Raw genomic sequence first — 27,957 nt, 5'->3', positions numbered from 1 at the left:
ACATTCTTCAGTGTGACAACTTCCGGGGAGGAGATACAAAATTGAGCGCGCGTCTTGCATGCTTGTCTTGTGTTGGGAAGAAAGTTTCCACGCTCACTCGCCCAGCAAGGCAATGTCAGCCACTGTTCCGCATGACAGAAGATATATTCTGGTCGCCGGGAAGCCGCGAATGCCCGGTGCTTGACCTTGTGACATTCTACATCAAATTTTGGTGGTGTTTTATGGAACCCTGCCGACCGTGACCAACAGCGGACAACAACTTCCAATCCGCGGAAAATTGAGGTTTCCTTTACGATAAAAGGGGACGTGTACATACACGTACGGTCGTGCTGTGCTTCAGCTGTAACTGTTTCAATCCGTGCGTGCAGGGCTCTGTTCCCAGTGGGATTCAAACCCTGTTCTTGTATCCCTCTTGGCACGCGACCGTGAGGACGGACACGTAACGTGGTGGGCAGTGGAGGAGGAGCCGAGGAGTGGCCTGGTGCAGGCAAGGTGAGGCCGCCCGGGACAGATAGAACACCTGTAAGGTAGACTTTTCTCATCTTGTAATGATAAAGATTATGGACAGGTATTATTTTCTTCTAATGCATGTAACGTTAGGTTGTGGTGTCACAACATGTCATTTCCTACCTGACTAGTAAAATACACAAAACAGACAGTAACGTGTACACAAGCAAACGGTACTCAAAACACAACCTTATTCCATTGGCGAAGGTAATAATGAAGCACTGGGGAACCCGAGAATTTTTGTGCCATTTAAGAGCTGTGTTTACTTCACTCATGATTAAATGGCACTCTTGATTTATTTGGCACTCAGGTGAGCAAACACATGGTAAAGTTATATGAACCGTGACATTCAATTGCTCACCAATTAAAGGAAGTAGCAACATCCTTCTAATGTAAGGTCATGGCAGAAAGGGAAACTGTGTGGTTTCAAATATTTACAGAAAGAGCAAAACATAGCATCTAACGTTAGACTATAAAGAACAGATATAATTAATGATTAAGATATATTTTCCAGGCATTAATGAATTTACAGGTTGTAGAACAAAGCTTCATAGAATAAAAAGACAACATCATCTTAAGTTTGCAGTAAGAGAAAATTCAGGAGATTTTTCAGTGTAATACATTCTCTCAGTATTTGACATTACTTGTAGATTTCTTGTTACAGATTGTTCTGCTGTTATTTGGGTCATTCAATTCTCGTCATAGACATATTGCCAGGTTACAGAATTATTGTGGACCCATGGTTTTATCTTAGGGTGATTTATAACATCAAGACATACATTGATTTCGGGTCACAGCCATTCTATTACACTAAGTAAGTCTAAGTTCCTTGTATATTGGAGTCCAGCCATGTGGCACAGCAGATAAGGTGAAATAAAGGATGTCGGAAAATTTGTTTTGTTCAAGACTAGATGATAATCACCTCCATTAGATACTTAAGTAATGTGTGCAAGAAACAATCCACAGGAAAACCTTAATCCCACGATAGCATACTTCAACATTTTCTGACTTCTACATCAGGTTCAAAAGATTGAATTGCAGAAGATGAAAGACAATATGTCTAGGTTTATCTAGCAAATCCCATCCTAAATAAACCTTGCCAAAGTCCAGTCTAACTGATGATATTATTGTAAACTGATAAGCAGAGAGCAAATAGGCGCCACATTTAGGGATTACTCCAGGCCGGGACCTGCCACTCTTCAAGTTTGGAATAGTCAGTGGACACCCTCCAGCTGTTAGGGTACATCACTGCCTTGTAGAGCAGAGATAGACAGCAATGATGTAAGATTATGTGAGTAACGTATATGTAAAGCAGTCTGGAAGTGAGTGAGTGAGTGAGTGAGTGAGTGAGTGAGTGAGTGAGTGAGTGAGTGAGTGAGTGAGTGAGTGAGTGAGTGAGTGTGAATGAGAGCAATGAATAAGGCAGTAAGCAAGTGGGTAGGAGAATGAAAGAGTAGATGAATGAATCCAGTAAATGGATGGAAACTGTGTCCACTAAGTCAGTAAAAATTGACCACACTTACATAGTTTCCCAACATAGTGAAGTTAAACATTTTGTCTACCTCATCGTTCCCCTCCAACATGCCAGCCCCATGTGATCATAATTAGGCCCAGTCCCAGCAGTTTTCCCTGGCTCCTGGGAGACCTGCATTCTGCTAAGCCATGTGATTTTCTTACCTGTTAGACTGAGGACGTGGCACAGCAGTAATGACCTCCATTGATCCACAGGCCTTTTGAGATGACTACAGGGAGACTTTCTCATTATTGAGGGTCTCCCTGGCAATAGATTTTGGGGGCACAGGAGAATATTGATGGTCTGGGCAAGAGGTCAAGTTATCTTTGTTCTGTACTTGTATTGGCAATGTACAGACATTTTGTAAAGAACTGTATTGAAACTACTCTTGTATTGTCATGTCTTCCTGATAGTTTTTTTTTACTATTTTCTAACATTTTTCATTATGGTGAGTAGTATGGAAAATTGTTACTGTAGTTTTGTTTTGCCATGATACAGTGTTGTTAGTGTATTGATGAGGGGCCTCAGGATAGCTCAATAGCTGTCAGTTATCATCAAACGGGTGCCATGATGACGCCCCTGTTTGATGAGGACTGACAGCTATTGAGCTATCCTGAGGCCCCTCACATCAATTGGTCACATGTAATGACAATGAATATTGAATAATGAATATTGGAAAATGAAAACTGTACTAGATAACTATCTGATACATATATGATAACAGATTCTTCAATTTTACAATGACTGCTTCTGTAGATAGATTATTGCTTCCAGTGCATATTCTGATTCCTGTAAACTGCAGGACTTATAAGTTTTAGACAGCCCATTAAGAATATACTGAAGAAAACTAACAAAAAATCAAGCAGCTAGAGCTCCCCCTACTTTGTGTTTCTTGGAACATCCCTTGATAAAAGGAACAGTTTGTTCTATGACTTACTATGTGTAGTACAGTAGTAGCGTAATGTTAATACAAAGACAGTAAAAAATTACATGTCCAGGCACATTTTGTTCATGCAGGTCCAGTAAAGAGGAGACGACCTGGATCTGTGTTGTTACTGGACTGTAAATTCCAATAGTACAGTTGTAATTTCGGCCATAAAGCCAGGAAAATCCATAAAAGTCTATTACCTGTATGCTGAAAACCATTTGGCCGATTGATACATGCACGCACCCTCATCAGGGAGTGAGGAGTGGGGGGTTTGTGTGGAGGTAGCACTTTTGAATCATGATGGAAGAGTCCTTCTGCTTGGAGTGGAGAAAATCAATAAATGAATGTACATGAGATTTGGAAAATGATCATCGTTTCTCCAACCTGAAAAATACAAAGCTCCAAATGTGCTTGAGTAAGTTGTATTCAGGGATAGTTTGAAAATTGTGAGGAACTATGTATGGCTGTGAATTCCTATATCTTACACATTGATATGTAGACACTGCAATTAATAAAACAGTAACTTCATATTTGACTGTGTCAATCTTCGAGCCTGTTAGCAATTGCGAGATAATTTCTCTAACTCTAAGTTGCACTGGGCTTAATGTACTGGAAGGGTCGTAAAACTGTTTACTTTTATCATAATTACATGCATAGCAGATTGGACTTTGCCAGTTGGTTCTTTCTAATGCCTGGCTGCAGGTGATCTATTGATTGGCTGTAATGGTAGCTCTCAGTTGTTTTAGGTTCAAAGGGGCTTTTCCCTAATGAACTTCTAATTTCTAGCTTGATTCATCCGGTCAATCCCTCTTGTTGACATAAAAGTAGTGGTATGTTTTTATCGTCACGACAAAGACACCACAGTAACAAGCAGACCTTTAATGTAAGGCTTGATAGACTGACATGCACTTTACTTATTACATCTCCTGAGCTTCGTCAGCACCTTTATCTGACGTGTAAGACAAGAAGTGGAACATGTAATACATCAAGGAGTAGATGTCCATCTACAACACTCCAAAATAGGCCATTTGTATGTATGGTGGTAGGCACACAGGGCTGATTGCTCCAGTACTGAGGAAGTTTGTACTAAATTGTAGCTCTTCAGACCTTTGAGGATTGGGAAATGCTGGCTGTGTTAGCTGTCTGAGACTGTAGTAGAATCCCTGGCTGCGTGGTGATTTGTGGAACAGCCAGTCATCGTCCATGAGTTCTACAGCAATCAAAGTTTGATTATTTGCCAGAGATTTCACTATTTCATCAACTAGAATGACTCCAATTACTGACAAAAATGACAGGCTGTTTAATAGTTAAATGAGAGGTAAACAAACCTGTCCTTTAGAATTTGACAACATTAGTTCTGACACTGCCTTGGGGCATTAATTCCCCAGCAATTAAGCAAAGAAGAAAATCGTTAAGGCCTTATCAAATTGTACGTCATTAGTGTTCTGGTCCTGAAAACCCCATTCTGATATGATCATGTTTCAAGCTATCTACTACTGGTAATCACTTCTTCCCTTATTTGATGATTCACCTTTCTGTATGCTAGATTTGATAATCATGTCAAATGGTGCCAAATTGTAATCCAATACTATCTTTTCTAGGTATTTTTTCACTTTTCTGCCCTCTAAGTCTTTGCGCGAAATCTAATTACAGCCCAGAAAATCTAAGCCCAAAGTGATAAACTAATATGTACAGCCATCATAAAATTTAGGCGTTTGTTTGCCTGAAGTGGAGAAATACTGGGTTAAGAGGCATGCCACGGTGTCCAATTTAGCCCACTCTAATTACATGCACTATTCCTCAGTGGGCCTCAATCAATACATGGAATTTGGATCTTGTCAGGAAGCCAGACTTGTGTATATGAAGGTGTAATATTACAGGGATGTGCTGTGCCATTAGTGGGCAGGATAATGGGGCAGGGGCGGTTGAACCTTGAGCATGTACTCTGTAGAATAGCAATCCTAGACTTCTAAAGTTGTTTTGGTTAATTAAGGGTTAAGACATTGTTTTGCACACCAGAGGTTAAGCTCAGATTCACAAGCCTGATTGCGTCCTCCAAGCAATTCAGTCAATAAAATTTAACATATTTACAAGTTATTATTTCTGATACAGAATTTTGTAGAATTTTGCAGGAAACTAATTGAAAGATTTTCTATATTCTCTATCTTCATACTGTGATATCTCTTTAAACATGTACAATAGTGTTTGTTTATCTATTTGTTTGTTTGTTTTTGTCATCATTTTCCTTTGGACATGGATTTCCAATAGAATTTCCAAATAATCTGTCATTAGGTGGTTATCACTTCATGGCTAGACTATGAATTAAGTATGGCATTTCTCGTCATGATGTCTGATATAAAGTTAGTTCTTCCAGTATCTATTTTAGGGCAGAAATTCCTTTAGCCTTAACACTCTGTCACTGTCATTTCATAACAGGTCTGAAAAGTAGCACCAACAAAAGCAGGGTCTGCTGGGATGTACTCAACCAAGAGCCTTAAGCCCATCATTCATTATTAAAGGACTGGTAGATATATTTTCCTCAATAGTGCAATGATTTTAGAGTCAATATTTAATCAACCTTTTATTTGCAGGTCTAGCATTTTTCACATTAAGGATCAAGGTATTGTGATTAGTCTCTATCCTTAGGATGTCTTAACTTTGTTAGACCATTCATTTCAGCCCAGAGGAGACTATATGTATATGTTTTTTTTTTGAAAACTCTAGATAGTGTTGCACAGGGTTGCCCACACAAAATCAGCTTCATCTTTCATATGCGTGATTGTGGGCTGAATGTAACATGGTCTTGCATATCTTCTTTGATTCATATTGCAAAAATATAATACGTGACAAAAAATGCTGCTATACATTTTTGCCTTTGCAGATGGTGACATTTTGGAAGTAACACTTTCCTCTATCCTTCCAGTTACTTCCAGTTTTCTTGTATACCTGTGTAGCAATGTGCTTTCAACTGATAAGTGACCAGGTATTAAGTTACAGATACCTGGGCTTGGCCAAAGTACAATATTTGGTACTTAGTCTCAATGCAGGATTTGACTTGGAGGCAGTCCATAAACCTTCATTTCCTGATCTGAGGGAGACCATGAGTTTAGTTCATTTCCTCCAGCAATAGGATTTTGGAGGTTGGTTATGTTTCATCAACCTTTGTTGAGCGAACAACTTGAAGATAGCTAAGGGAGTTTCCGAAGGTTATTCATGGTTTTTGATTTCACGGTACCACCTTAAAGGCTGTGTCTAAGTAAGTTGGGTGAAAACAAGTTGCCACCTTGCAGCTTCCTTTTTAAACGCAAATTACAAGCGTGTAAATTTTACAGAGGAAGTTCTGTGGCTGTGTTGGAAAATTGCAGCCACTAGAACACAATATCAGCCGGAAAAATAATATTTCAATGCATTAGAATAAAACTGGCCAAAGGATTAGTATTCAAGTTGTTGTGTTCTTGGATGACAGATCATTGAAAGTTTTGCTGAGAGTCAGGACTTAACTAAACTTGCATGAATTGAAACAGATGTTGTTCAATTGGTGTCTTGCAAGTTTTAATGAAAACCCATGTGATGACATTTCACAATAGGTTGTCTCTGGCAGGGTGAACATCAAACTTTTGGAGCATAACGACAGGTCTGCTGCGAAGCGATGTTATCCCAAATCAGCCCTGACAAGTTGATAAATCAACCCACCGCCCAATATTGTGGATGCAGCATGTTTGCAGGAGGCTGACCAAGTCAAATTTTCCCCTCAAATGCCAAAACGACATGTCACATATTGGAGATCCAAATTGGAAGGGACAATTGCTTCTTAATTTTTCCTTTAAAAAAAATATATCACCATGTTATGATTTCTAAACTGAAAAAAATTGACTATGTTAGGATTTTCTTACAAAGACCGACATATAAAGTTAAATACTATTTTATCATGCTCCCAGACCCAATGTCTTGTGTGTTAATTAACAATTGATCACCCATCATAGTTTATTGGTTCATCCATGGATGGCAGATAAATCAGAAAGTCTGTCATGTCTCCTGGGTCCTCAAGCTCACAGTGTCAGTCTCACTTTTTTTTCAGGAAATACAGAACAGTCATGCATTGATAGACTAAACACTGTTATCAGTCAGGAAGTGAAACCAGTTCAACCAGAGATAAGTTTGTTGACATTGAACAGTCATAGGTGATAGAATTAGCTGACTGTTTGATAAAATAGTATCCAGTGGTATAAGCAGGTGAGTCTTTCTTACTATTCCTTAGTTATCTAGCTATCTTCACAATTAAGGAGGTAGAAAACAAGGGTAATTTAGCATAAGCTAGATAATAACACCATGCATAGTCTAAGGCGCAGGCCCCTTTTGAGAAATGTATGTTGTCTAAGTTTTTTCTACGGTAGGTGTATTTTCTCCAACATGAGACAGACAGCTGTACAGTGTTCTTCTGCATCAAAGCTTTTTCAAACATCCAGCTGTCACCACCTGACAGAAAAGTGGAACACTCCCAATGAGCTGAAGCGATGACAATATTCCTGATGAAAAGGGATTCAAGCTGTTGCCTCCAATATAAAGCAAATGACAGGATTGAAGTTTAATAGTGGTGCTTGCAGGCAGGAAATAGATCTGGGTTTTATTATGTGACTCTCGTCCAAGTAACGCTGGCATGAAATTACCACCTGTTCCTGACTTTTGGTTGGGATTTATATTATGTGTTTTATAGCAACTACGGCAGGCTATGTTATTATTCTCATAATTGAGCATGGACGAATATGTACATTAACAATAACATATACAGAATCACACTAAAATTCTGTTTTCATACTCAAGTATGGAGAATGAAATTCAATGTCTTCTCTGGATAAAATTCTTTGTTCACAGTGCTAACATCATATTACTGTAGTATTCTTTACCATTACAGCTTAGACTGCCTATTATCACCTCATATAATTGAAGACCGTGTACCATGTTGTATCCACACTTTATCCCCCATCATAAATACTGTCTGGTGTAGATACTCCCAGGATACATGTTTTATAACTACATGTACTGGGCAGTACTGTACGTGACTTGGCGAGGTAGAAGAGAAAGTGCTATAGGGAAGTAGGTGTATGTATGAGGCTAACTACACAGGTGTGTGCAAACAGGTGGGTCCAGTCCTTTCACCAGGTGAGGTACAGGACGTGCCACACCTGTTTACATGTATGTGCAGTGTGACTCAACCTTGAGTGCCCTGTGTGCCAGGTACAGCCAGGACAACTGTCATTTGATACAATCAAACAGGTTTAGAAATGAGATTATGACACACAGCAGACATTAGGCATAGAACCACAAACAAAAAGGTATGTACAATATCTTTTGGTCTCTATCCAGAAGTAATGAACTCTTGGATGGCATGATTAGTGACATGGTACAATTAGTCTGGTATTGTGAAAGGTTGTAGCTGACAGTCACAGTGTGAAATACGTGACTGTATATAAAACTTGCCTCATTATGTTTACTTGACGATTTGGAATTTGATGATATGATTTTTAGTGCCAAGTTTTTAGGCCCATCAAAGTAGGAAGAAGCATTTTCTGAAATATTAACTATAGATAATTCACTAGATATGAAATATTTACATACTGCATGGGAACCGACCTCATTATTTACCTTTTATAGCCATGCATGCACCTGCATTGTGCTACCCCTGTACAGTCTTATTTGAATCGTTCTTATCTGTACTGTCTGTCTATCAAAACCAAATTGAGTTGTGGTTCTTATCTTGTAACAAGTACTTGAAGCAAACAATGAATAGATAAAAAACATAAGGCCATTGTGTCCATTAAATGAAGCCCTGTAATGTGTGTGGCCTGACTTTTATGCTAAACTATGGTGAATTTTTCATCTTAAACATTCATATTCTATGTTGATATATACTTAGTCTTGTATTGTAGGTACATGAGAAATTTCCAAATAAAGTCATCTAAACTCTTGTAAAGAAATATCCTTTTTTGTGCCTGAAAGCTGATGTGGGATTCTTTATTGAAGGTCGATAGATTCACATGTTAGGCAAAATAAAGTGGCCTCAATTTGCCAGCTTGCATTATGTGGGCAGGTGTACTTACCACGTTTATGGCAAACATTCCAGTCAGACATCAAAGTCTCTTGTGTACATGTAATGGCTCAGGAAAGCGTGAGATTCCAATATTGCGATGCAGATAGCGTTTCCTTCTTAATGGCACGTTGATTACACAGGCCTGGACTCTCAAATTACAGTCATCACACATATCTGGAAATTGATTTTCTGTGTTGGGAAGTTTCATGGCATCAATCATGTGCAGCAGTTATATGAATTCCATACTTTCACTGCATTCATGAAGGGAATTCGAAGGTGCTGCAAGATGTCTCCAGTTCCAGTCCTGGTGGAGTTACAAGTCTTTATTTCATTTGATCCACTTAGGCACTTAGGTCCATCCCTAGAGGAAGTTGAACTTAGTGTATGCTTTGAAATGGTTGATTTGCCCAAGGACTGGTTACAGGAAGATTTGCTGCAGAAAGACTTGGATAAGGAATGGTATGGAATCAATGATTATGGCTAGCAATTCTTTTGTCATCTGCTGTGACAAAGATGTAAAAATGTTCAGTTACAGCTTGCAGATAGATCTGTTTTCAGCTGAGTGGTTTTTACTATGAAGGGAATTAATTCAAAGTGGGTTTTAGAAATTGAGAAGGTACCATCATATGAAATCACAGGTCCGTGGAGGAAGTCAAACTACATGTATAATGTCTATAGTAAACAATGTGGGATGCTACAGCCAAAACCATATCACTGCAGACGGTGATAGAGTGATCCATAGAGTGATCCATAAAATTTCCAATTCACCTCTGAGAACATAAGAAATGCCGGCATTGCCCCAAATGGTCTTCCTTTGTATTACACAGAAGCATATTTCCTGGAAGTCTCATTACCAGTGGGAATGCGAGGAAAATTGGAGAGACAGACTCACAGAGTGTGGAGTGAGGAAGGTCATGATCTTAGTTTCAGCTACGGTACTGTGCAGGTATAACTCCATTATGCAGCTACCAATGTGAAGGAACGTTAACAAACTGTAGAATTTGGTATCATTATCATGGCTGTTAATGATGGTATAGGTGCTAGCTATAGGATGCTCACATAACATTTTCAGTGATAATTTAAAAGTAAACTGTGCAACTCATTAAAATTACTTTAAAATGCTGATCTTGAATTTCTCCATTACTAATGCTCATCATACAGTTTACATAATTCAGGTCAACTGAGAAAACAGAATCTATGGTATATCAACTGTAAGCTGTCGCCAATTTGGGGCCAAGGGGCAACCTTTCCTAAAAAATTCTCAAGGGATACATGTATTACCATGATACCTATATCTAGTATTCCACTAAATATGGGCTACTGTTGGAGGAAGTAAGGAACAACAGGTAAAAGAAAGTAGCTTTTATACTTCTACCTTATTCAGTGATATAACCCTTCAGTTCCATGGGTTGATAGCATTGATAGATGCAGAGCATAAGTTGTACGGCTTAGATTGATGCTCAGGAACTGCTGGCCAGAAAATGAGTGCTTACAGCAAGTAGGGCGCTCTGGGACCCAATTCTCACTTGGGCGACTTTCACGGCAAATGGAGTGATGAAGATGATCAGCGGTGATGCTGGTTGCCATGGTAACACCACAGAGGACCCTCCATTAGGAAAGTGTGGTGTACACATGGGCATACTTCTCACGGCATCTTAGCACTTAAGGGGTCTCTTAAGGTATGAAAGTTATACAATAGAACCTACTGTATGTGCCGTCAAACCATTAAAAGGTTTTATCTGCTTAATATGTGCACATGTATTATGAATTATGAACCAAATAGTAGTCAGAATGAGCATCAAATATATATCTTCTGCATTTCCATTATGCTCTGCTACGTTGAATAGCAACAGCCATTGAAAAGTGTTGCATCTGTCTGCCCCAGTATATCCCACTGGCAACCCAAGATGCCATTATTAGGAATGGGCTGTCAACCTGTTCCCTATGGTGAATTGTCTGAAACTAGATAATAACTACATTAATCTTCGTACACTCGGAGTCAATACAGGAGACGTCAAAGGCAGTATGGAGAAACATAATGGTATGATCGCAACTTACATGTAGCTTTTCGAAATTAGGAACAGATCTTTTGATTTCTGCAGTGTTGACCCTCAAAATTTCACAGATGTCTTGACATTATGTTAATGAGGAAAAACAGTGCAGTCAGAAGTGTAACCTGGTACCCAATCTATCATGGATGGGTTGGGATCTCTTTGTTGCAGAATGAGCTTTTTGCCGCCCAGGTGAACTAATAATTAGCACCCAGTAGTAGTTTGGGTGACGATGTTCCACGTTGTGTTACATGATTGTATTGTTCGCTCTGGATGACCTTAAAAAATTCAAGTGTGTGACTTAAGAATCATTCACGCCCGCTCACTCTGACAAGATCAGTTCACAAGATCTTCGTATGATTGGGGCGCACCATGATCGGTAGATTGTAAGAGTAGAGCAGCCAAAGGCATAAGTATTGGTTTTATGGATGACATTCGTGTGTGCATTCATTTTGGTCTGTTTCCAAGAAAAGCACCATCTTTGAATTTCCTTGTGACAGCCAGGCAGCAATATAACAATGCTGTACTAATTGGGAAAATCTCTGCCAGTCCTCTGGTTCAGTTTGAAAACACAAATCACTCAGGATTACTGACAAAAAGCACATTATAAATTTGACCCCATGGTCAAACATTTTTTTGGTCTCATGTCAGACTTACCATCTTCTGAAGATGGCAGCCATTGAGTCAAGTTTGTGAGGCCTCAGGTAGCAATTTATCATTGTGGAAAGCACTCTCTCAATGCCTCTGCTGCAAGGAAAAATGACAACATCAGAAGTTCTATAACTGAAGCAATGCTGATCGCTCCCTCAAGCAGGCACAGAGATCGCATGATGAATAGCAAGCCCCTATCCTGGCTGATGTTCTGACTTAGTTGCTGTCTCCTCTAACCCAACATGATAAATCAGATGCATCTTTCTTCGACAGCTTCTTTGTTCAGAAATATAACCAAGGATTTCACAAGGATTCAGCTTTATTTCAGCATCAGTCCCTTTGACATGAAAGAAGACTTAGCTATAGATTTACACTGTATGGTGTAATAAATCAACAACATTCCTTTCTCGTTTGTGTTGTAGAATTATCATGCATAGAACTAAAATCAAGTCAATGACAGAAGGACTCCTTTGAATTTATATTGGATGTCGTAAGAAATTTAAGATGGTCCAACAACAGGATCTTATGTCATCAAGAAGAGGATTATTGTTGCACATGATTCCAGATTCACTTTTATACCAGGGTATTTGCAGGCTTTGTGCTCGTAGTCACAATGTACAGTACTGTGTATAATTTATTTCTTACTGCACAGGCTTCTCTTTGGGATGTTTGCACTTTATGTACGACATGTACAAAAAAAGATGTTTACCGACTGATTGTGAATATGGCATCCAATTTTGTGACATTTGTCAGTTCCTTTTTGCCGATTAATTCTGTTACTTACTTTTTGATATACAACTTTGACAACTTGGGGCAATTTCCTTGGTTGACTTTTCCAGCTTCATGGTCAAAACATAATAAGAGGAGGTAATGGAGTGTTATGTACATTAGATCAACCTCAGAGCACAGGATTTATGTTGGAGCAAAGCCAAAGGCATCTCCTTCTGGCAAGGACAAGAAATTCAAATCTTGTATAATTTTGGATCTTTTTTATATATATGTACAGTGAAACAGGTCTTTGGTGACCACTCAGGGGACTTGGTCACAGTAGACAGGCGGCCACTATAGACAGGATTCTAATTTGATTAGGTCAACGCAAAAAGGAGGCTATAGTGGCCAGGTGGTCCTAATGCAGAGGTGGTCACTAGTGCAGCTTTGACTGTATTCTTTTAGCCTCCAGACTCCAAGTAAATTCCAATTCATATTCATGAATTGGAAGCAAATCACATCTCCCAAAGCCATGATTAAAACAAGTTTATCGATCTAGTGATGCTTGAAGTGAGTTATGATCCAATCCAGCAGCTTTTCTCGTACACAAGATGAACATAATTGTTTGAAAGAGGATATAAGTTGATTGAACACTACCTAATTGGATCATTTTTCATGACTGTATATCATTGTCATAAGGAATTATGTGGTAATCGTGTATCAAAACCATAATGTTAGTATTGAGTAATGCCTGAGAGTGTGGCTCTACTTTGTCTCCTTTGTTATTCAATCAAAGGATAAAAAGCCATATGTCATGTACCTCTTTGATGACATCATGAATATCATAACTGCTTTCTGCTGCATGGACTGATCAGAAGTAATGTCTAATTGCAAGGTTCTGTCACTCTATTACAATTATGATAATGCTGTTGTATAATTCAGCCATATTTATTTTTTGCCAGATGTACACGATGGCAGTGCAGCAGCCACGAGGGAAGCTGGCTTCTCCGTTTGTGTATGCGATAGGATGTTTTCTACTGATTGCTGCTCCTACAACTAGTCAGATTCTTATCAACGAGGTAAATACAGACAGTCCTGGAGATAACAACCTGGACTTCATAGAGTTGAGTGATGGTGGCAGAGGGAATACATCACTAGACAACCTAGTTCTGGTTCTATATGATGGGGTAACAGATACAGCGTATGGAGCATGGGACTTGAGCAGCTATAGGACCAGCCAAGAAGGCTTGTTTGTCATCGGCTCCAGTTTAATTGCCCCAACCCCAGACTTGCCTCTTGGTAATGATGGACTTTTCATTCAAGACGGGATCAGTGCTGCTGTATTATATAGAAGAGAGGGAAGAAACTTTACAGAAGGGATGCCCATCCAGACTGACAATGTTGAGGACGTTTTGGTTTATGGAGAGGAGGCTGGCCATGACAGAGAACTGACCGACAGCTTAACACCAGGACAACTCGCTGCACATGAGGACCCCGGGCATTCCACAGGGGATGAGTCCCTGAGTAGATGCTGTAACTACAGAGCTGTGTCCCTGTCAGCTTTCACCCTCACCACCCCCACCCCTGGGGCACCAAACCAGTGTGGTTTTCCCTGTGTCATCATCAATGAGATCAACGTTGACCAGCCGGGGACCGGTAGAGACACAGCAGAATTTGTGGAGCTTTATGACACAGGAATGGGCAACCAGTCATTGGATGGGCTGACACTAGTGTTTTATAATGGTGGGAAGGATACGTCTTATGACACAATAGACCTCAGTGGCTACCATACCAACAGTGATGGGTACTTTGTCATTGGCTCTCAAAACATTCCAAATGCAGACATTGTCTTGGGAACAAGGAACTTGATCCAAAACGGCCCAGATGCAATAGCTCTGTACCATTCCCCTGCCTCTGAGTTTCCTCAAGGTTCCTACATCACTAACGACAACTTGGTTGATGCCGTGGTTTACGGTACAGACGACGACGTGGACACAGAGCTCCTGAGGATTCTGTTGCCGGGGCAACCCCAGCTGAACGAGAGCCCCAGATCTGGAGACGTGGACCTCTCCCTGAGCCGATGCTCCTGCTGTGCGCGGCGAGATGTATCCTCATTTGGGCTGGCAACTCCCACCCCTGGTGGTTCCAACCAGAACTGCTCCTTCAGGAACGAGACGTTTGTAGACAGTACAGTAGCACATCAGCAGGAGGTACGTGTCAACGAGCTCAGTGCGAGGCAGGTGGGACAGGAGTGGGTGGAACTGTTTGATGGTGGCCATGGAAACCTGGCGCTAGACAATATGGTGGTGGTTCTGTACAGCAGACGCAACAGCAGGTCAGACTTCAACATTTGGAATCCTTTCCAAATTATAGGATTGTGTACTTTTTCTTCACCATTAAGTTCTTTTAAAGTATCATTACCAGTAGAAATGTCTACCCAGAAAATTCAGAAAAGTCCAAAGTGTATATTGCTTGCCTGGATTACCTCACTGTTCAGACAATGGGATGTGCTTTCAAACCTTTCGTGTGTGTTGCAATCAAAAGTCTTTTGATATTCCCTAGGAAGTTAGATTTTGTAGAAAAATTTAGTCCAGTGCATTCATATATGTTGTGTGTTGTTTCTAATTTGAGGGATTGCTTTATTCAACAGCTCTTACTACAGTATTGAGCTGACTGGAAACAGGACCGACAGGAACGGGTACCTCCTGATTGGTTCTCCTGCTGTGACTCCACCTCCCCACATCGTGATTGACAGTTCAGCTTGGTTCCTGAACAGTCCTGGTGCTGTAGCCCTTTATCATGGTAAAAGGTAAAAGGACTGGTATCATGTTTTTGTCATCAACATGACTTAATAAATGAGAGGATATAATAATGAGTATTTTTGTCAAACGTGGTTTTGAACACAAATTATAAATTGTTACAAAATTTGTCTGCCACTGTGACCATATTATATAAATTTTGATAGCAGATGCAATATGTCTAAAATAATTTAAGATTTTTGCTTATTTTGAAAAAAAGAGGGAATCTTGACTCGCAGATGTGTAAAATTTCCTTTCTATCCTCCAAACTATGTGATAGTAATGATTCTCTTTGGTTTAATGGCCAATAAATTAGATACATAACCTAATGTTTGCATTGAAAAAAGCTATTGTTCCTGTTGTTATTCAGACTGGGAGATTTCTCTGTGGGCAGTAATATAACTACAGAAGGGCTTGTGGATGCTGTAGTGTATGGGACCAGGGATGTGGATAGACTGCTGAACATTTTGACACCTGATCAACCAGCTATTACAGCTGCTACAGGTGAGAAACTAACTCTTGACATGTGTTTGAATTGCTACTCTGTCTTTTCTGGTGACTGATTGATATTTGTGTGCTCTGAGTTTTCCCCATGAATATGCAGCACTCTGTAATTTGGATAACTCAGCTTCCTTACTCCATCTCCTCTGCTTACTGATCATTGTGGAAGCATGATGATTCTAATGTGTTGAACATGATTTAGTCAACTAACCCTTGTCTGTGTAAGGTATGCCATCTTATGCCTTTCATCACTGTCCTTGGTGCTGATTTATTCAAATTTTCTCCTTAGTTTAACCTCATATTACACCACTATCATATCAACATTACTACTGAGAAGCATTTCATTTATGGTTTTGATAGCAGTCCCTTGAGTTACATTGGACTTTATCACTGTGATAGTGATTTCCCTGTCCTTGGTGCTGAAATAGATCTCCCCTAACAGCGTTACTCTCGTCTCGCACATCTTTACACTACTTGTTACCCCCAGTTCTGGCACATGGCCAAACCTGTTCCCTGTGGTTCCTTGTACAGTAGAACAACCACTTAAAGTGGTGTAATGCCTGCTAATGGTACAACATATGAATAGTGTTGCAACTCTAATTAGATTCATCCATCTTACCCAGTACAAATGAACAGGTTTACCCCAAAGGACGAAAATGTGTAGAACAGGTCTTTCAATCACAGCTGCGCTGCTTTAGCCTGGTGTCCACCTCTATTATAGCTCCTATTGGCTCCAAAGATTACGTCTCTCCCCTATCTACAATGGGAAGTGACCATTTGAGCAAACTGGAACGAGAATAGTGCTGATATCAGACTAAAACTGGTTCAGATCTTCCTTGTTCTTCTACTTTGTATATTCAGCCTTTTGAACACTATGGGTAGAAAAGCAGTGGCTAGAACAGAAATCTTAGGGAATTATTATTTCAATGTTATTTGAGAAGCAATATAAAAGAAGATTTCTTTCAATAATGCATCACTTTGTAACAGGCCACATAAGTGGTATGAAATGTATGCCCTGTTCCAATCAATCCTTCTCTTTCAGGAAACACTGCTGTTGGCACCATCACCCGCTGCTTCTCCCAGCACCACTTCAGCCTGGTGTCCTTTACTAGTGGTGCTGTTCCCACACCTGCAGCACCAAACATCTGCCCTCTCCCTCCTCTGGTTATCAATGAGCTTAAGCTCCTTCCAGAGAACACAGAATACATTGAGCTGTCCAGTCAGGGGAGGCCATACTTCCCATTACAGAGCATAGTGGTAGTGTTTTATAATGCTGATGGCTTGTCGTACAAGTCTATTGGTGTAGACAAGGTCAGGACAGATGAGAAAGGGCTCTACCTGATCGGGAGCACAGGAATGACTCCACAGCCTGACTTCACAGTCCAGCCACCTGCCTCTGGCTTCATCAAGGTGAATAAAGCTGTTTATTGTTCATTTACACACCTTTTACAATGTTTTAAAAAGCACACATTATAAGTGATTGTGCAAGGAGTGTGTGAAAGCCAAGGCCTTAAGTTCAGCTGTAGTTCTGATAACTTACTGTCTCTTCTTAAGTCATGTGTAGTCATGATGTGCCAGGGCTATTAATGTGCTTATTTTGGAGGGAGGGAGGTTAACTCTTGAAAGTACCAATATGTAACTATTTTACAAAGAGGTTGGACAGTTGGAGAAGACACAAGCTTAACAGACTAGCAAACAAAGGAAGCTTAATAATATTAACTTTTGCTGTTTGAATGACCTAGCCCATTGCTGACTCAACACAATTTGTTGTTTCATTGGATTGCAATGACTCAGGATGAATAATAACAACTTGTTATCTACAATCTCCACAATCATATTACCTCAGGAGATGATTATTAGATTTTGCATTTGATTGCTGCATTCACTTTATGATTGATGAAATTGTTTTTGTCAATGTGTTAGCATAGATCTATTAGTGTTTGATAATAACGCTTTGGTCGAACATATACTTTATCTACATTTATGTGGGATACCAATTAGATTTTCATCATAGATACTTCACACGGAGATAGACACAGTGATATTCTAATGATATTGTACATTAAGCACATCATAAATATTCAGTATGGTAGATATTTTATCCTTCAAATCAAGGGCAATCACGATGCAATATTCAAGCATCTCCACTTCCAGGGAAGTCCATTAAGTCAAGCCTGTATGTTAGGAAAATGGCTGCCTGAACAATTGGGTCAAGGACTTTGAAAGCCTGCCTGCACTTTGATCGATGACAAATGGACTTTGGACGATGGTGTTCATATCTTAGAGGGGATCTCAATACTCATGCATCTATGCATGGCTCAAAATTGTTTTTTTTTTTCATACCTGCACTTACAAACTAGATTACTGGTATATCAAGTATGAATTTATTTAGCATTTCCTTGGTAGTGAAGATTTGTACAGCGCCAACATATCATCTACATGCACTTTTAAAGACTAGTGCAGTTTAGGTGCAGGTAGACAACAGAAATACCCCATACTCCAGTTTTTCCTGCACTAACCTGCATATTTAGGTGGTATTTCAAACCCTGCTTTGTATCTACTCCTTCCAGAATGGCCCAAATGCAGTTGCGCTGTATCAGGGTCGGAGGACAAGTTTCCTGCGTGGTACCTTGGTCACAAACGCCAGCCTAGTCGATGCTGTGGTGTACAGCTCAGGTCAAAACACTTCCCTTCACAACCTGACTAATGTTTTAACATCTGGGAGGAACAAAGTGGTTGTGAATCTTCCACGGCATAGGAATGGCAGTGCCACATCAAGGTGTAGTGGACAATATGGGTGAGTGAAGTGTTATTCACATTACTCACTGACATTGCATCAAGAACAGATTCACAATTATCTGTTTTAAGAATAACAATGATTGGCTTCTAAATAGGCTGTTAGAAATATGTGCCTGTTACAGTAGTGGAAAAGCTCTGAGCTTCAAATATGTATGAAAATCTGACATATCTTAAGACAAAGTCTTTAAGGGCTAATTGGCTGTATTTCGTGCTGCCAGTATCATGTGATGAGTATAGATGATATAATGTGAGGATGTATCCCCCTCCTACCATCGCTCTTACCATGGTGCTGCTGTTCCTCTCCTGAAGTGTGGAGTATGTGTCAGTCCCCTCCACTCCCAAGGATGTGAACTACTGCTCTTTTCCTGACAACCTGACCTTGATCATCAATGAAGTCAACATGGGCACCAACAACAGGACAGGAAACCAGGACTTCATAGAGTTGTGGGATGGAGGAGTAGGCAACACTCCACTGGGTAAGGTTCCTTTGCCTGGGTTGGTGCTGGGGAGACCCCTTTCTGTCAATGGTAATACTGCAGGATCTGTAGTATGAGTCCCCCATCCCTTTATCTCATAAAGAGCACAACCTGTCTATGATGCAACAAGATTTCATCACAATTTGAAGTGCAGTCTGATTTTTTCAATCAGTAGATCCAATTTTCCCTGAATCTGTCAAAAAATTACTATCATCAGTTATGTATTCTTTAACTGTTACAAATGATCAAAATTGATTATGGATACTAACCTTTTATCCTGCTACAACAGATGGTGCAGTAGTGGTCCTGTATGGGAGCCATGGTGGGACTGTGTACAAGTCCTTCAGTCTGCTGGGTTACACTACAGACCACCTGGGGTACTTTGTCATCGGGACCTCAGCTCTCAACCCGGCTCCTCAGCTGGTTGTGTCAGAAGGTACAGACATGTTTTGGCCTCATAGCAGCTTGATGCACTAGTACATGTCATGTCAGAAACGTATTTGTTTTCTAAAGGACTCTTGCAGTTCCCTTTGACAAAAGAACAAAAAAATGGCCATTCAAAACGTATGCAGGGTAATATGTTACTATCATTGACTTGATGATGTTGATAACAGGACCAGTACATTTCTTACAAGAGGAAATACATATTTTTCTGTAACTTCTCTCCATCCATCTGTTCATAGTAAAGTACATTCTTTTCGTAACCAAAATAAGGAAAATTTGCCATAGGGAAACTATGAACCTTGAACAGGGTTGATGGTCAGCACATTCTTAACCTTTTGCATTATGAACTAGCCGTTTGGCACCCAATTCCCTATTGGTTACAGTGTTAGGCAGAAGGGAGAAGGTTAAGTGTTTTCAATGACTACCGTTTGTCTTTTCCAACTCCAGACCAAGAAGAAGGTCCTGCAAACACTACTAGTTTCATACAGCATGGCCCTGGTGCTGTGGCCCTGTATGGACATGTGGGTACCATCCCTGTTGGTATGGCTGTCACCAACACCAACCTGATTGATGCAGTGGTCTATGGTACCCAGGACCAGCCTGCACAGGGGCTGCTAGACGTGCTCACTCCAGGTGATATGTTGATGGCTGTTACTTTTGTTGTAGTTTGTAAATTTCATTGTGGATTACATAACCGGTACATGTATCATCTGTTACACTGACTGTACTTCCTGTTGCAAGGTCCAGGAGTGTTACTAGAATTAGTTACTTACTTGGTCAATTCTCTTCAGAGCCTTGTGGTTCTTGAGGCATTAGGAAGGAGCACCGTCTAGCTCTGTCAGCAGCCATACAGTGGGCTCTGTCCAGAGTATAACCCTTGTCCTGCAGGACCCCTATATGTATTGGTTGCACATTACAGAGCCTGTATGTGGGTCCTGTATATGTACGAGTTGGGGGTATTTTTCAGCTGAACGCATCACACCGCAGCGAAACGCACCGAATGCCGAAGTAACTATGCCACAGCAGCGCAGAAAAACTTAAGGAAAATGACCTGATTAAGAAATGAAATGAACTGCTTAAAAATCGCCAGCAGGACAAGGGTTAAAATCAGGCAGTTGCAAGATACTATTCTTTCCTTTATATACAACGTAGACAGAAGGAAAAGTATGGAAAACGGACATGGGCTAATACAGTAATCTTTACATTTTTTCAGGTCAGCATCAGGTGGATGTACCTGTTTCCTCAACAGATGTCTTCAGTATCAGCAGATGTGAAGAAAGCTGTTGTGCAAGGCTCAACTCGACATCCTTCAGTTTTGCCTCTCCAACTCCAACGGGGGCAAATAACTGTACAGCCACAATCTCATCTCAAACAGGCCCTCCTGCAGCAACAAATCTTGTGACAAGACCATGTAAGCGTGATTGTTTTGGTTCAGTTGACTGAAAACTGCAAATTGATTCTCAGCAGCTAGGTGGCTCTGTGCACTTTAGTCAGCCTATACAGTGCTTTAGAGCAGACAACAGTCATGTTATTGACCCTCAATGTCTCCACTGGGGCATGCTAATGGTTGAAATTGAAATGGTGGATTCTATAGCAGTTTTTCTTTTTTGAAGACTAGATGCTGATGGCTTTAAAATTGGAAATATTGTAGTTGCTGTAATCTTTATGAAATTAACATCTAATTCCACTGTTTACCACATTTGCCTGCAGATTTCTTTTCAAAAGTGCGCAAAAGTGGCACAAAAATAAGATACATGGTGATCTTTTAGTTTCACGCGCCTAGTGTAAGTAGACCAATACCATAGCCCCACCCATCTCCGTCAAAACGTAGAAATGCAAAATTAAACACAAAAATGCAAATATTTGACGGACATGCAGTCACTCTCTCATTGGTCTAGCCGCTAATTGTGAAGGAGAGTCAGGATCAGCCTATTAGTGCTTGGGTTTTCTATCAGTTCTCACCACACAATGACATCGGATCTTTGCTCCTTTAATGTCGATATGTAATGGTAAAGTGTTATTGAAACTTATTATGTGTAGGAATGACTAGAAATTGGATTTTTTAAATTCAAGTTTCAAGCCTCCTAAAATGCTCTGGATGCCTTTAAGGTTGAAGCCACAAACTAGTGCATGCCAACAACTAAATCAGCACCATGGAGAAGACAAACTACCCTGTTAGAGAGATGTATGCTTTTGTTTTGTTTCTTTCATGAAAAATAAGTTGTAACTAGACAATCTATCCACATAACCAGACATTAAGTGGTTTTGGAAACAAAATGTCATGAAGAATATTTTCCATTCTCTTCATAAATGTTGGTGTGACTAACAACTGCTCTCTCCCAACAGTGACCAATGGCACGACTACAGCTATGCCCCTAAGTGACGCTAGCACAGCATCACCAAGTACTACAGACCATCAAGCTACTGCAAGTACTACCAACCAAACCAGTCCAATTCCAACTAAAGCCAACAACTCAACCTCCACAAGTACTAGCAACTACCAATCTACTACAAGTACCACCATACACCCAAGTACTACTGATGCTACTATCAACCCGATGACTTCAACTGCCAGTATAACTGTCAACTCAACTATTACAAGCACTGCTATCTACCTACCTACTACAAGTACAACTACTGCCATACATCCAACCACTACAAATCTCTCAACTACTCCCTCTGCTGCACCTGCAACCACAAATGCAGGCACCATCGCATGGCCCACGCTGTCCCCCAATGCCCCCAAAATCGTCATCAACGAATTGAATGCAGACTCGCCCCGAGCTGATGTTCAGGAGTTCCTAGAACTGTTTGACCTTGGAGCTGGGAGCGCATCGCTGGATGGATATTGTCTGGTTTTCTACAACGGAGCATCAGGGGTGTTGTATGAGACAGTAGACCTCACAGGACACAGGTTTGTTGCAATGTTTTACATCCATGATTCAATTGAAATCTTTAGCATTTTTCTCATTAACCTTTTCCCTGCAGCTTACTCTATAACCAATAGGGAATGACTACTTCAGAGCTAAAGGTTAAAAAGTACTTTCCAAAGTTATACTTCTATTTCTCGATTACTTATAAATCAAGTGCCTCTCTCCAAAACAGAACAAGCCAGCAGGGATATTTCACTGTCGGCAGCAGCAGAGTTTCACCGACTCCAGATGTCATCATAAACTTCAACTTCATCCAGAACGGCCCAGATGCAGTTGGACTGTACTTTGCCCCAGTCAGCAACTTTCCCACTGGCTCAGCACCCACAACACAGGGTCTGGTGGATGTGGTCGTGTATGGAAATGCAGAAGCAGATGCCAGGTGAGGATTTTGTGTTTGCCTATTGGTAAACTTTTGCTTTTTGGTTCAGCTGCATCTTAGCCTACAGCTGAAGCTAATCAAACCAAAGAGCTAGTTTTGGTGATGAGAATTGTCGTCTTCTGATGAATTTCAGACTAAACCAAAGTAACAGGTTTTGTGCAGACTATGAAAGATCTCAGTCAACAAGCGGGGAAAAAAGGATTGGTGTTTTGAAATTAGATATTTTTGGTCAGTAATAGGGTAATTTAAGTGCTCAAAGTACCATGCACCAGATAACACAACCTATTGAGACTGACACTTCATTGGAAATTTTTGCATGCTGCAAGCATGTTCATTTAAAATGTGGTGTATTGGGGGAATTTTTTTGATTCTCCACTAAAGAATAGCCTTATTTTTGACCAAAATTATCCAATTTCTGGACTACTGTTACAACTTATACAAAATACAAATGAATTAACTGTAGAAAAAGGAGTTATCCCCAAAGCTTCCAAGTTCTTAAGTATGATGCTGCATTTCCCAGGAATCTACTGGACATTCTGGCTCCTGGGCAGACCAAGATCCAGGAGGACAGCAGGCATCTGAATAGGGATGAGACCATCTCCAGATGTCTGTCCAACAACACAGTGGACCTTTATGCCTTTGTACTGGACACACCCTCACCTGGTGAGTACAAAACATTGGCCATGTAATATTGCAAATGTACTTGCAGATTTTGTCATATACATTTCTAAGGTCATCAAGTTGAACAGAAAGTCATGTAATAAGAACATAATCTTAATCAGACAGCTTTTTTGGGGTCTCACCTTTGACTTTGATCCCGGTGCCTTGCTCATTTTGTTGCTGACATAGTCCAAGAATATGTCAAACCACTCTTTGCTTTTCTCTCCACACAGGCTCCAGGAATAACTGCACTCTCCCCAACATTGTCATAAATGAGATCAATGCTGATGAGCAAGGTTTGGACAGGGCAGAGTTTGTTGAGCTCTACTCATCAGGCAAGTCCTACGCCTCTCTGGATGGCATTGTCCTGGTCCTGTACAACGGAGATTCTGGGGGAACATCCTACAACACGATCGACCTGCGAAACCAGAGAACTGATGAGAATGGTTACTTTGTGATTGGGGGACCAGACGTGCCCAACAGAGACATGACAATCATCCAACATGTTGGGTTCATACAGAACGGCCCTGATGCAATGGCTCTCTACCGAGGATACGCCTCTCATTTTCCCTACAGAACACCTGTCACGGCAGAGAACATCATCGATGCAGTCGTGTACGGTAGAACTGACGAGCCAGGTGATCACCTACTGGAGGTTCTGTTACCAGGACAGCACCTGGTTCAGGAAGATCAGAGTTTCCAAGACGGAGATGAGAGTATAAGTCGTTGTCGATGCTGTACCCCGCTCAGTGCTGCCTCCTTCAGACTGACTATCCCCACCCCAGGAGAGCCCAATGACTGTGTCTCCCCCATACCTTCAGAGCTCCCCACCCTGGTCATCAACGAGATCAATGTTGATATGAAGAACAAGGATGATGCAGAATTCATAGAACTCAGAGGGGATGCAAATGCCAATGTTAGTGGCTTGTTGTTGGTCTTCTTCAGCGGCACAGATGGCAGGTCATATCTTACACTTGAACTTGAAGGTACAACAGATCCAGATGGATACTTCCTCATTGGTCACCCCAACAGGACCCCTCCGCCTGATGTTTCGTTGCCATCGAGACAAGGAGGAGTAATCAAGGTAATGCAGAACTACTCTCAGGTTTGACCAAATGATTTCCTCTGAGTTTTTCTGGTTCTTTAATGACTACAAAAACTGCAATAAGTGGAATCTGCCTATTAAGTATTGACTTTTATATTCATGTTATCATATGATGTCGAGATGTTTTCCCTAAATCCTAAAGACAATTTTATGGGCCCAGGATTATCAGATTATGACAGATAGAAGGAAAGTTTCACACCCGTGTCTTCTGACTAATTATGGCTAATTGACTGTGCCCTATAACAACTTATTTACATGTAAATGTGTTACTGTATGACATTGTATAAATGTTTTCACAGGAGCTAGCCAATGGTATTGGTCTGTACTACGGGAGTAAGACACACTTCCCAATGAGGACAAACGTGACAGAAAGGAACCTCCTGGATGCTGTAGTCTACACCACCAACAGGGGAGTCACCAGCCAGAGACTGCTGGACACACTGACACCTGGGCAGGACATTCTGGTGGAGGAGTACAGGTGAGACTGACACTGCAGAGAAGAGTCATAGTGAGGCTTTAGATTAGCATGCTACGGTCACTGTTTATTATAGGTGTGATGTTTATAAGCAAGGACAATCATGGAAGCATCAGAGGAAAGATACTGATATTCCTTTTTGCACAATTCATTATTCCAATGTCGAATATTTTACAGTGAACAAAACTTTAGTTGCCATGTTAAGATTGTAATGTCTTAATGAATTAACATACATGTGATTGCTCTTCTTCTACAACTGCTGAATCCTTTTTTTCTAATTATAAGTCTTGTAGCTAATTTTATTGCTATTCGGAGATAACATTATGGACAATATGAATGATCTTTTTCAGCTACTTGGACAATGATGACTCCCTGAGTCGCTGCCAGTGCTGCACCACTACAAGGGAAAGCAGCATGTATGTCCTGTCTCCATCTTCACCAGGCAAAGTCAACATCTGCCCCAGCAAGCAATACTCCACAACCATCCAGGTCAAACTGGGCAATGCCAACTGCACTGTCTTTAAGAGGAACCTCACTTTGTTCGGGGAACTGAAGAGAGTTGTGGCCAGTGAAGTGGAGACCCGTTGTCAGTGCGGATTCACAGTGACCTATATGGCTGGTAAGAAGAAGTTTTGTAATGTTTTGTGTCACAGAATTTCAATACAAACGAACCGTTAGAAATGTTATTACTCAGTGATTATTACTTGCGAGAAGAATTGATGCATATACAAGTGCTAATGATGGATATGAAGAATTTGTCTTCATTGCACTTTATACCGAAGTGAAAGTAAAGTAAAGCGCTGATTGTGCTGATCTATATGAAAAATATGACTTTAGCCTTTCATTGTCATTCATGACAGTTGAAGTCATACTTGATGATATTGTACCTATATTGCACTGTCATAAAAACTACTTGGTTTTAGTTCAGTCATCTAAAGTCATTTTGTATCTTGTAATGGTTAGATGCTGAGGTTATCTGTGGAAGTACCATCCTGAATGCTACCCTACAAGCAGTCACTGCAGAACAGTTGGACTTGTTCAGACAGGGTTATGAGAAGTTTGTGGACAAGACTGAGTACCTGACTGTTGGGGGACAAACTTACAGTGTGGAGCCTTGCGCGTACAACTGTCTGCCCGTAACAAGAAGGAAACCTCAAGGTCAGAAATATGTTACTCTGCGTCACCTTTATTTTGATGTAATCTGCAGGCAATTTTAAGACATGTTCAAAGTTTCCAAGTACATGTATGTACTTTGTTCTTTAACTTTATCATTATTGCCAGATGATGTTTAAGAATTTTTTTCAAAGCATTTTTTTCCTTTTCAGGATTGACTCCTGGAGTGAAGGCAGCCATTGGTATTTGTTGCAGCCTAGCAGCCATTGTTCTTCTCCTGGGTGTTATTTATGTGTGGAATAGAAGAGGGTAAGTTTCTTTTTCCATGGTTAGAATGAAAACTGTATTATACTGTATTATGTAAAGGAAAACCACTTTCTATGGTGCTGAGAAAATTTAGGACTTACTTTCTTGAGCAATGATACTCAATGAACAAAGATAGCTGCACTTGTCATGGGATTTCTAAAACTTCTTGACTTTTTTTCTTCTCAGCAAAGGAAAGTCCAATCCTGAGTGGAGGGAGAGCTGGTCGCTTAGCAACCCTGCAGAACTGGCTCCAGCCTACAGCATTGCTAGTTTTGACAACCCTCTGTACGATGATGAATCCTCAGTTAAAAACTCTGGCTTCCTTTGAAACTACAGAAAGCTGCTTTTTCATTGTTGTCAGAAATCTATCTGAGCTTTCCTGGTGCCAAATATGTTATCATGTGTACTTGTAATATCAGAAAACATATCAAGCTGTGTGATATCAGAAAACATATCGCTACTTTATTGCTTCTCCTTCATAGTCTGCATGCGTGCTGAATGATGCAATACATGGCTGGGGATGGCTGATTCCTGGTTACAAACTGCAGTGCACGTTTGCATCAAGTGCCAGGCTCAGTTTTATCTTTCCAATTGAAATATGCATTAAGGCAGTAATGATATTTTCGAAGCCGCTCCGTTTCTCTTATAGATTTGCACCTCTGCCAACAAAGACCGACGGGATCCTGTTGGCAATCCTGTCACCCTTTTTGTAAATTGGTATGATAAAGAGCTCTCGAGTTGATATCTTACTCTCTTCAGGAGGGATAATATTGAAAATATATTTGCAGTCCTACAGGGCATTACATGCAGCTCATCTACATGCACTTACAGAGTGTTTGCTGTGAAAGAAGGCCTAAAGCCGAGGAGCTGAATATTTATCAGCATTAACATTCATTTTTGTCTAGGAGTCTAGGACATAAGATTCACTAGAAAAAATGATTTATACCACACTAAAGCTAGATGTTGACCACTGTGTTTTGATAAGCCAGTGTCATTTTAAATATATATCTAATGTAATGCTTGATATTGTTGTAGATTTGTCTATATCAGTGCTTGTATGAACTTTTAAAAGATACTCTCTATCATTCCTGGTTGTACCATTGCCTCTGAAATATTCTTATCACCCTTCTTTTAAATGAAATGAATCAAAAGTTCCATATTTTTTTACCTATGCAATATCGTAACTTCTATTGTCGTGGTGTGTCATTGCTATTATCAAAATGGAATGTACATATCAATGATTTCTCGCTGTCTATAGTATGTCACAAGTTTCACTGAGTGTTTGCAAATTTGTATACAACAGTTTCTTCATGATGTCGATTACAAAAGTATGTTCCATTCAAAGAAACAGGAACAGTGGAAGACATTTTACTCAAGAAATATTTGAAATGTTGATGTAAAAATTTGACAGTGATATTTTTGGAAATTTATACCGTAATTTGTTTATGTGCAATATATATGATCAAGTAAAGAGTTGTTTTGTGATATTAAAGACTGAAGTCATTTTAAATCAAGAGATTTG

At 40.3% G+C, this 27,957-nt stretch overlaps 1 protein-coding gene across 4 annotated transcripts; it reads left to right on the top strand.

Moving 5' to 3' along the window:
- The first annotated feature begins 14 nt into the window (after positions 1-14).
- LOC136433040 (uncharacterized) lies at positions 15-27,949 on the top strand. Of its 4 annotated transcripts, none has more exons than XM_066424813.1 (19): positions 15-492; positions 13,409-14,781; positions 15,097-15,255; positions 15,615-15,748; positions 16,788-17,155; positions 18,316-18,542; positions 18,854-19,020; positions 19,310-19,456; positions 19,912-20,097; positions 20,678-20,875; positions 21,811-22,378; positions 22,570-22,776; positions 23,297-23,439; positions 23,670-24,520; positions 24,841-25,019; positions 25,367-25,635; positions 25,980-26,174; positions 26,342-26,438; positions 26,622-27,949. In XM_066424813.1, exons 2-19 carry the CDS (start codon positions 13,409-13,411, stop codon positions 26,761-26,763), a joined length of 5,610 nt encoding a protein of 1,869 aa, XP_066280910.1. In that variant the 5' UTR covers positions 15-492; the 3' UTR covers positions 26,764-27,949. The 4 variants fall into 4 exon arrangements, with proteins under 4 accessions (XP_066280910.1, XP_066280913.1, XP_066280911.1 ...); XM_066424816.1 differs by having other exon boundaries at positions 15-522; XM_066424814.1 differs by having other exon boundaries at positions 15-527.
- The last annotated feature ends 8 nt before the right edge of the window (positions 27,950-27,957 follow it).

Source organism: Branchiostoma lanceolatum, chromosome 4, assembly GCF_035083965.1.
Source record: "Branchiostoma lanceolatum isolate klBraLanc5 chromosome 4, klBraLanc5.hap2, whole genome shotgun sequence".
NCBI classification, from domain to species: Eukaryota; Metazoa; Chordata; class Leptocardii; order Amphioxiformes; family Branchiostomatidae; genus Branchiostoma; species Branchiostoma lanceolatum.
Note: the sequence above shows the minus strand (reverse complement) of the source record. Positions and strands in the feature narration are given on the sequence as shown.

Excerpts from the sequence above, each read along its gene's own strand:
- LOC136433040 (XM_066424813.1), top strand. The coding sequence starts at position 13,409 with ATGTACACGATGGCAGTGCAGCAGCCACGAGGGAAGCTGGCTTCTCCG. Across the intron at positions 15,749-16,787 it reads AGCTATTACAGCTGCTACAG|GAAACACTGCTGTTGGCACC; the intron begins GTGAGAAACTAA and ends CTTCTCTTTCAG. Across the intron at positions 18,543-18,853 it reads AGGTGTAGTGGACAATATGG|TGTGGAGTATGTGTCAGTCC; the intron begins GTGAGTGAAGTG and ends CCTCTCCTGAAG.